This window comes from Prosopis cineraria, unplaced genomic scaffold (assembly GCF_029017545.1).
Source record: "Prosopis cineraria cultivar Desert tree isolate PC_DT_omini unplaced genomic scaffold, ASM2901754v1 PC9, whole genome shotgun sequence".
In the NCBI taxonomy this organism is placed as follows: Eukaryota; Viridiplantae; Streptophyta; class Magnoliopsida; order Fabales; family Fabaceae; genus Prosopis; species Prosopis cineraria.
Genome location: NW_026555340.1, coordinates 9,540,306 through 9,553,043, shown reverse-complemented (window position 1 = coordinate 9,553,043; position 12,738 = coordinate 9,540,306). Strand labels below are relative to the sequence as shown.

General features: G+C 33.6%; 1 protein-coding gene and 1 pseudogene across 1 annotated transcript; both read left to right on the top strand.

Moving 5' to 3' along the window:
* Window positions 1–412: 412 nt before the first annotated feature.
* On the top strand, window positions 413–10,562 carry LOC129319546 (uncharacterized). Its single transcript, XM_054964655.1, has 3 exons — window positions 413–704; window positions 9,299–9,563; window positions 10,421–10,562. The coding sequence occupies exons 1-3, from the start codon at window positions 413–415 to the stop codon at window positions 10,560–10,562; spliced, it is 699 nt and encodes a 232-aa protein (XP_054820630.1).
* Window positions 2,576–3,906, top strand: LOC129319328 (MDIS1-interacting receptor like kinase 2-like; annotated as a pseudogene).
* Window positions 10,563–12,738: the final 2,176 nt, after the last annotated feature.

Genomic DNA, 12,738 nt, shown 5'->3' with positions numbered 1-12,738 from the left:
TGTTGACGCGAAAAAGTCTTTGGTGACAAACGTGTTAGTTAAGATATTTATCACCGACTGCATTTATTCTAAAGTCATTACTCATATGTCCTTAATTTGTTTCTTAATCGTTACTTCTCAAGTTGGCCTAACTTGCGCGTTTGAAGAAAAGTCCTCAATCAGCTACATTGCACATGTAGAGTCATGGATTCTTTACACTTACAATGTTCATGCTCTCTTCAGTCAATGTCATTTAGCTCCATCAATTCAAGTGGTAATTTACACGTGTTGAGTAAATTACCTTGTAGGTTGGGAATACAGAAAGTAAGAATAAATTATTGTTACCACATTTACTTGTGTGTGTGTGTGTATTACATCTAGCATCCTTTGTGTTCACGCCATCCTCATTTGATTCAAAATTCCCTTCATAACAATGGAATTCGTATTAGGAAAACCTCAGTTTTCTGGAATGTTAACACTTTGGTGGGTTGCCCTTATGATCAACTTCATAACTTTCTCTTCATCACATGTCTCCTCTTCCACAACTTCACCAAATAGTGAAGCAAATGCTTTACTGAAGTGGAAAGCCAGCTTTGACAACAAAAGCCAAGCTCTATTATCATCGTGGAGTGGTAATACTAGTCATCCTTACAATTGGGTTGGAATTACATGTGATGAATTCAACTCCATTTCCAATATTTCTCTTCAAAATCATGGATTAAGAGGTACGCTCTATAACCTCAATTTCTCATCTTTCCCAAATCCCCGATTCATAGCCATACATCAAAACTCATTTTATGGGATTATCCCTTCTCAGATTGGTGAACTGTCCAAACTTAACATTATAAATTTTTTCGATAATGAGTTCTTTGGTAGCATTCCAAAAAGTATTGGCAACTTGTCCTCACTGTCAAAACTTTCTTTGAATAACAATAATCTCTCTGGAACACTTTCATCTTTGATCACACAATTGACAAGGAATATTGTTGTTCTAGACTTGGGTTTCAATTATTTCAATGGTTTCATCCCTGAAGGTATAGAAAATTTGGCCAACTTGTCTTACCTAGATCTAGGAAACAATCTCCTTTCTGGCCACATTCCTCCCCAAATTGGAAGGATGATAAACCTCTGGTACTTAACTCTTGGACATAATCAGTTAGTTGGCTATATTCCCCATGAAATTGGATTGTTGAAGGAACTTCTTCAACTTGACATGTCTGAAAACAATCTCATTGGTAGCATCCCTAGTACTATTGGAAACATGTCTAATTTACAAGATCTTTATTTTTATTCCAATCAAATCTTAAGGTCCATTCCATGGGAAGTGGGGAAACTCTACCACATGGTAACATTGCAATTGTTAGACAATGACATATCGGGACCAATCCCTGCTCTATAGGGAATATGGCCAATCTGGACACCCTCCTTCTTTATGAGAACCATCTTTCTGGATCTGTTCCTTCAAGTATTGGAAACTTGACCAAACTCACCTTGCTAGAGTTGTCTGAAAACAATCTTTCTGGCTCTATTCCTTCAAGTATTGGAAAGATGACAAAGCTGTCCATACTAAATTTGTTTCAGAACAAACTTAGTGGCAATCTTCCATCAGAAATGAATAACCTTACCAAGTTGCAATCCTTGCAAATTTTTAACAATAATTTCAAAGGTCATTTGCCTCCAGACATTTGCCATGGTGGGGTACTTGCTATGATTAGTGCCCGTCAAAATCATTTCGCTGGTCCAATTCCTAGAAGTTTGAAGAATTGGTCTAGCCTCAGAAGAGTCAGACTCGAAAATAATCGATTCATAGGAAATATAGTTGATGCTTTTAGAGTATACTCACACTTGTACTACATTGATTTGAGTAACAATGCATTTTATGGCCACTTGTCACCACATTGGGGTAAGTGCCATAGTCTTTCAAGCCTCAAGATATCTAATAATTACTTATCAGGGTGCATACCATTGGAGTTATTTGAGGCAACGAAGTTACAGAGACTTGATTTGTCTTTAAATCAATTGATAGGAAAGATCCCGAAAGAATTGAGTCAATTGTCATTATTGACTGAGCTTATGTTGAGCAACAATCAATTTTCAAAAAACATTCCCCCTAGTTTAGGATCATTGAAGAACCTTGAACAGTTGAGTCTAGCTAACAATCACTTAAGTGGTTCAATTGCAAAAAAAGTTAGTCAATTGATCAAGTTATGGGCATTGAATTTAAGTGGAAATAAGTTCTACAGCCTTCCTTCTAGCTTTAACCAGCTGCAACATCTTCAATATCTTGATCTTAATGGAAACTCTTTCACTGGAAAAATCCTGACCATGCTTGGAGAGCTACAACAATTGGTAATGTTGAACCTCTCACATAATAATTTTTCTGGCACCATACCTGCATCTTTTGATTACATGAAAAGCTTGATTTCAATTGATATATCACAAAATCAATTAGAGGGTCCACTTCCAAATATTTCAGCCTTTCGTACAGCTATAATGGAAAGATTAAGAGGCAACAAAGGCTTATGTGGCATTGTATTTGACTTGCCAATTTGCCCAAAAAACAAATAACAACTCAAGCCATCACAAGGGCAAGAAAATGGTAATTTTTGCTATCTCCTTTGTTTTGGGATGTGTGATGATGCTAGTGATACTTTACAAGGGAATTTCATATATTATTTTCCATTACAATGGAAGAAAATTAGAAAGTCAAGAAAGGGAACTGCAAACTCAAAATTTGTTTGCTTTCTGGAATTTTGATGGGAAAATAGCGTATGACAACATTATTAAGCCACAGAGGAATTCAATGAAAAATATCTCATCGGAGTTGGGGGGCATGGAACTGTCTACAAAGCTGAAATATCCAATGGTCAAGTTGTAGCTGTGAAGAAGCTTCATTCAGTACCACAGAGGGATTTGTCTCATCAAAAGGCTTTTATGAGGGAAATTCGTGCATTGACAGAAATTAGACATCAGAATATAACCAAACTACATGGCTTTTGCTTGCATATAAAGTTCTCCTTTTTGATTTATGAATTCCTTGAAGGGGGTAGCTTGGATAAGATAATAAGTAATGAGACACAAGCAATTGCATTGGATTGGAATAAAAGAATAAAAGTTGTTGAAGGTGTGGCTAATGCTTTAAACTATCTTCATCATGGATGCTCCCTTCTAATAGTTCATCGTGACATCTCAAGCAAAAATGTTATTTTAGACTCAGATTATAAGGCTCACATATCTGACTTTGGAGCAGCCAAACTTTTGAATCCTAACTCAAGCAATTGGACCATATTTGCTGGCACCTTTAGTTATGCTGCTCCAGGTTAAGACTTTTTTTTTGTATTTTGTGATTTCCCATTACTTATGAATTTCATTGTTCTATATTTCATGTGGTACAAGTTGAATAAAATTATAGCTAAATTTTCTTACCAATATTTTTTCTTTTTCTTTTTAGCATGATATCATTTTAATTTCACTCTAGAGCTTGCTTACACAATAGAAGTGACAGAGAAATGTGATGTTTATAGCTTTGGAGTGTTAGCACTGGAAATAATCATAGGAAAGCATCCAAGAGATATTGTGTTGTCTTTTTTCTCGACCACATCTTCTATAAAAGAGGCAACAATAGAAGCCTACGATTTTCCTTTGAAGGAAGTGTTAGACCAAAGGTTAATTTATCCTCAAGGTTCAGTGGCTGAGATGGTGATGCTGATTGTAAGAGTATCTTTCACTTACTTGAATGAAAATCCACAAATTCACCCGACCATAGAGCAAGTATGTAAGGAGCTTGCCACATCAGCATTGCCTAGTTTCGCTCCGTTCCATAGTATCACATTTGGAGATCTCAACTGTAAAGAGTTTTGAACTTTATCAGTATTTGATGTATCGTCTTCATATGATGTACTCATGTAGTTTAGCTTGTCTTGAATAATAATCAAAAGCCCTTGTCTTGAATAATGATCAAAAGCCCCTATTTTCTAGTGTTGATTTTCTTTTCATTCCCAACTTTTTGATCTAATGACAATAAGGCTGTACTTTGTTTTGCTTTAGCCAGTTCTACATGCATCTGTATGCTTTCAATTCTTTTTTTTTCCCCATTTATGCTTTGACTATTTTTTCATAAATGCGCTTTACTGTCAATTATAATTTGGTTTAATTATTTTAAATGTTACGTTGCATTGTGGTTAAACTTCAAAACTTTCATCCTCTTCACGTTTTTGATACCTCTATGACTCTCATATCTTTTCTTATATCTCATCAATTGAAAAATATAGTTAAAATCATCACTTCTAATTTTTCGTTTTCATTTTGAATCTTTATTCATATCTCTTCTTCATTTTAATTTTGTTAAACTATCTAAACAAAGAATTTTAAATACATGAATTCTAAGCCAGAGATTTGAATGCGAGATTTTAAATTTAAAATTTAAATCCAAGTCCACAAATTCAAATGCTACCTAACAATAGTTCTTTCGCAACTATTAAATTTCTGTCCATAAATGAGTTGAAATATGAAATAGCACACTATTTTTCTGGATAAAAAATGCACCTAAAAACTACAATGCTCTTTAATCAAACTAGAAATGAATCTAATAACCACAAATACAAGAAAAGAAGGAACACAACATGTTGAGTGTAATAAATTCAATGAATGCAATGGGCTACTTTTTCAATTACATACTTTAATTTTTCTTTTTGTCAGGCCAATAGGACAAATTAAATTCACTAGTTTTCAACAGAAGGAAGATATCTACAAACCTTTATAAGGGAGACATGGTAGAAATCAGGCACTCAGGTCCCGTGATTTATGTGAATTAAAGAGAAATAAATTATAGTGAAGCTGATCAAAAGGAAATTAGAACCAGAAAAGGGAAATTTTCACTGGATAAGACGAAAAGATACTATTGGATGATCACATCTAAATGAGGATATGAAGTTATGAATTCAACGAGAATCAAGCCTAATGGCTATATTCTCTATATATAGTATATTAATAGTTAGACTTCTGTGGTAAATTTAGTTTTAATAGTATATCATCAAGCGGTCGAGAAAAAAAATGAATCCACAAGCAGGGGCATAACTACATACACTAAAAACAAATTGACTTTTAATGGCGACATTTGTTGCCACTAAAAGCTAAAAAGTCATCGCTGAAAGTTTTCAGCAGCGATAAAAAGTCACCACAATATCACCACGAGAGCTCTTGTCACTGATTCAATCTGTGGCAACAATAAGGCTCTGTTTGATTCAAAGGGAGGTGGGAGAGGAGGGAAGGGGAGGGGAGGGGGGCTCCCCCAATTTGAGGGGGAGGTTTTGGAGGGAGGGGAGGGGAGGGGACACCTAACCAAATAAGGGGATGGGAGGGGAGGGGCTCCCCTCCCCTTATTTGGATGGGACAAGGGGAGGGGAGGGGCCTCCCCTCCCCCCTAACCAAACAATACCTAAAAGTCACCGCTGAAAGTTGAGAATTGACGATGATAAATGTCGCCACAGAAAAGAAAATTTGTCGCAGCCGAAAGATAATTGCCACTGAAAGTTGAAAATCGATGGCGACATTTTGTCGCTGTAAAAACCACACATCAACGGCGACTATTTTGTCACCGCTGAATGTTAAGTATTAGTGGCGACATTTGTCGCTGTGGAAGCAACCAATTAGCGGTGACTTTTTTGTCACCGTTAAAAAGTAATGTTGGTTCACTTACACATAGGGCCCTACCTCGCACCATGTGGTGCCATGTCACCTTCCACGTGTCGCTCCTACCACACGTCACGTGTCATCATATTACTAATTTATATCTCCATTTTGAAAGTTGTCTCCTCCAAGGTTTGAACCCATGACCTTCTCCTTTTATGTCCAACCATTTTTCCATTGAGCTGAAATGAACCTATAGTCTGTTATTGTATAATTAAATATATATATATATATACACACATTATTAAAATATACAAACACACACACACACACATATATATATATATTAAATATTAAATATTATAAAATATCATTACTATCCTTAAATACTTCAATTTAATTCTTTTAATTTATAAAATCACAAATTATATTATTTATTTTGTTTAAAATAAACTATAAATATAACTGATACAATATCATTTGTATTATTTATTTTAATTTTTTTTACTTCTTGAGTTTGTTATATTATTTATTTTAATATTCATATTTATAATTATAATATAAAAAATATCTAAGAATAAATAGTAAAAATACTGATTATTATACATTATTTTATAATTATTTATGTTTCTAAACTGGCATCAAGGTTTAAAGTTATTGGTGTTAAGTGTAGAATTTGAATTGAAAAATTAGATTAGATAAAATATCATTCTTTGAATGAATAAATTTAAGTATCACATGTTTAATTATTATAAACAAGTAGTGTTATTGACTTCTATGTTGATCCGATGACTTATGCTTTCTTGTCTTCTCTTCTATCTTAAATATTTAAGATTTTTCACTTATTAGTTATAATTTTAAATTTAATTTGTTTTAGTTATTAATTAGTCAAAAAATATATATTAAAAATTTTATGCTTATTTTGGCCATTAAACATCTCAACTAGCTTTTGAATAAAATTATCCAAACAAATTTTAGTTTATCTAACTGACTTCTAAAAAAAAAATATATCCAAACATAAATCATATTACATTTATTGACTTTTTTCTAACTTTAGTTTGCTAACCTCGGTTGAATCTTAACCTCAATTGTAAATTTTTTAATACAAACACACATGTAAAATAATATGGTTTGGCTTAATTCTTTATTTTAGCTAATTAGCATTAAATAATACATTAACCTTATCTTAAAGTTACAATTTAACCATAGAATATATTAAATAAAAACTCATTATGTTGTTTTATATATTCATTATAAAATTACAATAATACAATAGAATTAATGTCTTAAAATGTTAAATATTAGATAAATAAAAATAAAAAATTATGGTGATAATACAAAATTAAACTTTTAACAGCGACATTCAAAGTCGCCACTAAAAGTCTCATTTTCAGCGGCGACATTAAAAAGTTGCCACTGATTCTCAACTTTCAGCGGCGACATATAAGCTGCCGCTGAAACTATAACATAAGTTTTTTAAAAAAATTATAACATATTTTAAAATTTAAAGTTGTCGCTGATTCTCAACTTTCAGCGGCGACTTATGTGTCGCTGCTGAAACTATAACATAAGTTTTTTTAAAAAAATTATAACATATTTTAAAATTTAAAGTCGTCGCTGATTCTCTAAAACTATAACATAAGTTTTTTTAAAAAATTATAACATATTTTAAAATATGTTGATAATCAACGGCAACATTAAAAAGTCACTATTGATTCTTAACTTTCAGCAGCGACTTATATGTCGCTGCTGAAACTTACAAAATAAGTTTTTTTAAAAAAAATTATAACATATTTTAAAATATGTTGACAATCAGCAACGATATTAAAAAGTAGCCGCTGATTCTTAACTTTCAGCGGCAACTTATATGTCGCCGCTGAAACTTACAACATAAGTTTTTTCAAAAAAAATTATAACATATTTTAAAATATGTTGACAATCAGTGGCGACATTAAAAAGTCGCTGCTAATTCTCAACTTTTAGCAGCAACTTATATGTCGCCACTGAAACTGAGACCTTCGACGGCGACATGCGCTTGTCACTGTTGAAAGTCTGACAATTAGCGGCGACTATATCTTGTTACCACAAAAAGTCACCATTTCAGTGGCGACTTCAATGTCGCCACAGAAAGTCATACTTTCAGTGGCGACTTTTACTGTCGCCGTAGATTGTTCATTTTCAGCGGCAACTTAGAGTCATTGCTGAAAGTCTTTTTTTTTGTAGTGATACATATAATTCATCAACGTACTTTTGGAAAGTAAAACCCAATTTAGTGCAAGGGTAACATATTATAGTATTAAAATTAAAATTTATCATAAGTTCTTACATTATTATGGGTATCAATCAAAAGATTGGCTATCACATTACTACAAAAAAAAAAAACAAATTCTGGGAGCATTTATTTTTGATCTACAGGAATGTTTCAAAAGTGCTCCCATATCCAAAACACTCCTATATGAAAGCTTTCTAGTAGGGTAAGCCTATGGTAATGCTTCTAACAAAAGTGCTCTTATAAAGGTAGTCTTATAGGAGTGCTCTCATAGGTTAAAGATTTTTTTAAATTTTTTTATTATACCCAATGGGAGCACTCCTATAAGTCAAAGATTTTTTTTATTTTTTTATTATACCCAATAGGAGTGCTCTTATAGGTTAAAGATTTCTTAACTTTTTTATAATCCTATCGGAGCGATTTTAGAAAGGAGCACTTTAATAGGTTCAGCTTTCTAGAGCGCCTCCATACAAAAAGCGTTGTAAATTGTTCCATCTCATTATCTAGGAGCATTTTTAATAAGTAAGCTCTTTGGTAAGGGCATTCTCGTAAGTTTTCTTTGTAGTAGTATCAGATCCTCGTGAATTATATTGTTTCTTGGCAACTACTCTCCATACCCTTGCAGACATCAACCGAAAACTTTAGTAGTTGAGAGAGCTCCGACATATTATATGGTTTTTATGCAAGTAATCATAGAGACTTCCTACAGGCATATACTCTGCAAGCAAGGCTAAAAAACTTAAGCTGACACAAGTAAAAGCATACTACTAAACTATTCAGAAGAAAAATGCCCAATGACATAGTAACATACATAAACTAAATGCACAGAGAGACAGTACTAACAAACATGAGTGAAGTGCCAATAACACTAACAACACTATCATGATCACAACTCAGGATGAACGAAAATAATTCACAATGTCCACTACTACAGAATATATCTTTAGGAGTGGGTATTTAGGAGCACTTCTTTAAAAAGCACTCTATAAATGCGGGAATTTACTGAAGCGCTTTTTTAAATAAGCGCTCCTGTATGTCAGGGCTTCTAATTAAAATAACACTCCTAATTAATATAAATAAAATATCAAAAATTTAAAAATACCTTTGGGAGCGCTTGTAAGTAAGCACTCTGGAAGAAGGAGATCTTCCGGAGCGCTCGTTTGAAGAGCGCTTTGAAAGAAGGAGCTCTTTCGGAGCACTCCCCGGTAGAGTGCTTCGGAAGACTGATCTTCTGGAGCGCTCAACGAGGAGCGCTTCAAAAGAAGGAGCTCTTCTGAAGCGCTCTACCGAGGAGCGCTCCGGAAGAGTAGTCTCCCACTTTTTTTACATCCCCATCAGTTTTCTTTTCCTCATGCATGAGTTTCTTTTAAAACCTCTCTCTCATTTGCTGAGGCCTCCTGTTTCATCTGTTGTTGTTCTCAGCCTTCGCACATCTTAGTTTCATCCATTGTGCCATCGCTGTCGCTGTTCTCGCCACCGCTGTTCGCCGTTTGTCGCTGTCGCTGTTTGCTGTTCGCTGTTCGCACTTTTTCTGTTCACGCCGCCGCTCTTCGCCGTTCATGCCGTTGCTGTTCACTGTTTCTGTGCCGCTGCCACTGTTCTCTATTCCAAAAAGTTGTCCGCCGCCACCACCATTCCAGATCTACATCTCTATTCCAGATCTGCATTGCTATTCCAGATCTGCACCGTAGCTATACACTAGAGGAAGCGACGCCGTGAAGACTTTCGTTATCGCCGTGTGTTGCAGCTGCCGTGAAGACTGCCGTTTTCTGCCGTAAAGACTACACTGTGAAGGTATTTTTTTTAATAATTAATTTATAATGTAATATATTGATATATATTTGAGAATAAATTTCATATATATTTTTTTAATAATTAGTATTATAGATAATATATGAATTGAAGTTATTTATATTAGATCCGTATTTGTAGTTAATAATTTAGATTAAAGTTGAGGAAACTACTTGAACATTTTTATTTTATTTATGAAATATACTTCTAATTTTTATTTAGATGAATTGATTTTTTTTAGTTTAAATGTATTGTGTTGTGAAATTTAATTGTTTGATCATTTGGGATGTTTTTCTTTTAAGGAAGATGCTGTTGAATTTTTTTTATAGAAATCTAAGTCTTTTGTTTATTGAATTTTGATAATCATATTAGTGATATGGATCGTAAGTGGATGTCGGCTAATCGACTATCAAGAGAATATTGGGATGGTGTGGATGAATTCATTGAATTTGCATTTTGTCGTGTTCAAGACCCCCGTGGAGTCATATGTCCTTGTTTGAAATGTTGCTATGGAAAAAGAGTAAAGCCAATAGAATTGAAAGATCATTTAATATGTTATGGGATTGATCACGCGGAAGGGATTTGGATTGACGAGGGATATGTAGAACACACAAAAGAAAAAACAAAAAAAAAAGAAAAAATAAATTTTAACACTTGTAAGTTCTTTATTTAAATTTCCTTTTAATTGTTAAAAATTTATTTTTAGTTGTTAAATTTTTTTTTGTTGCTAAAAATTTATTTTTTTTCTTTCAGGTATATGGCTACTCCACCTGAGAACAGTAGTGATGCTCCACCTACTGAAGAAGAAGCATTCAAGGAGGTTAAACGGGGTAAAACTGTTATGAAAGCAGTAATACGGGCTCGAGTAGCTGGTCATAAATTACCAGTAAATTAGAATGATAGGGGCCAATTAGTTAAGTCTCCTCAGTTGGCCAGTTACATAGGGGTCTTAGCTCGTCATTATGTTTCCTGTTGCATTGCAGACTAGAGAAAGAAAAATGACCCACAGCTTGAAGAAGCAAAAAATAATATATGGGAAGATTTATGTATATCTTTTGACCTGGATGAGAGTCATAAGCATTATATCATGAGAAAAGCAGCATATGCTCATAGAAAGTTTCGAGCTACCCTCACAACATATCATCTAAAAGATGCAAATGAAGAATTCAATCCTCATCCTCCTAAAATGTATCTAGAGATCCAGCAAGAGCATTGGGATGAATTTATTAAAATGCGCCAACAGCCTGAATTTCAACAGATCAGCCAGGTCAATCGCTCTAGAGCTGCAAGTACTCCTTTTCAATATAGAGCAGGAAGAAAGAGCTATCTAGATATTGAACATGGTTTAGTAAGTTTCAATTAATATCGTCTATTGATATTATTTATATATATATAAGGAAATGTTTTTTAATTATTCTAATATCTTCTTTAATAGAGGGAAGAAGTTGGACCTAATGGTTCAATTTCTCGAGCTCTTGTTTGGAAGACTGCTCGAGAAGATAAAGAAGGCAAATTACCTGATGAACGCACTCGAAAAGTCTGGGAGGATTATGTGAATATTAATATTTTAGTGTATTACTTTATTTACATTATTTACTTAATAATTAGTTTACAATTTGTTCAACAGGAAGCATTATCACAATCAATATCACAAGATGATGTGGGGGAGCATGTGGATGTCCTTGGTAGGGCATTGGGAGCTCCAGAGATCTCTGGTCGTGTTAGAGGAATTGGATTTGGCATTTCTCAGGGCACCTACTTTGGACGTCGGTCCAAAATTTTTACTGAGGATGATTTTAATGCAAGGATGGCAGAAATGGAGCGAGAATGGAAAAAAAATTTCAAGCTCAAATGGAAAAGAGATTTGAGCAAATGATTGGAGTTATAAATGTGCCACAAGGTAGCCCCAGTAATAAAGATAGTTGCTCCTTCCATACTAAAGAAGACATTCCTAAGGTTATAATATTTTTTTCTATTATCTTCTTTTTATTCACAAATTATGTTTCACATTTTTTTAAAATATTAATTTTTAATTTTTAGGGCGAGTCTCAATGTCAATTATGGTTAGAATCACCACATTGTCGTGTTGTGGCACTCGAATCTGTGTATAATGACAATAGTGTTACTATACACTCCAGACCGTTACCTGCTGATTACTTAAAGGTGACTATAACTATTCCAATAGAAAATGATGCTGAGTTGCCAGTGCAAATAGAAGATGAGGATATATTCACGATTTTGGATGCCGTTGGAACTTATGTGGCTTGGCCTTCAAATCTCATTAAGTTACAGGTATAATAATTGATGGTTCTTTAAAATCATTCATGTTTTCTTACGGCCTTACCATTCCATTTTACATCTTGTAGTCCTCAAAAGTTAAAGAAGTTGTAAAGAAGCCAATCAAAGCAAAAGGAAAGCCGTCGAAAGGATCTACCTCTGTGACTAAGGCAGGGAAGACCAGCACAGAATCTACTCAGTTGAAATATCCTCATCAAAATGCACTTGAAGTGATTATGCGGATAACATTTAAAAATGAAATCTGTGAAGTAGAATTTGAAAAGGAGATTTATGGTGAAATAATTAGCAAAAAATTAGCAGCTGAAAATATTAACGAGATTCTGACCAAGGATTGGCTACAAAACCACACAAATTAGTTTATACACAGGTACTTTCTTAATTTTATTACTTATTGTGGTATTTATTTAATTTCAGTTGTGAATGATTCTATTTGTTTTCATTTTAGGTACTTATATCATACTTTTGTGGTGCCGGGCTCATTGATAACAAAATTTTCATTTATTAGCCCGCACAACACTAGTACCTACAGTGTTGAGTACCATTCTCAAAAGATTACTGATTCATTCAAAGTCAAAGGCAAAAGAAACATGTTATTTTTAGCTCCTCACAATCCAGGGTAAATTGTTATTATTGTTTATTTTTAACTTTAGTTGATGTTTTAGTTAATGAAATATTTTATTTTTTCAGGCAACATTGGGTGCTTGTTTGTATCAATCCATTCATCCCTATGATTTATTATCTTGATTCATTAAGAGATAGTGACTTTAAAAACT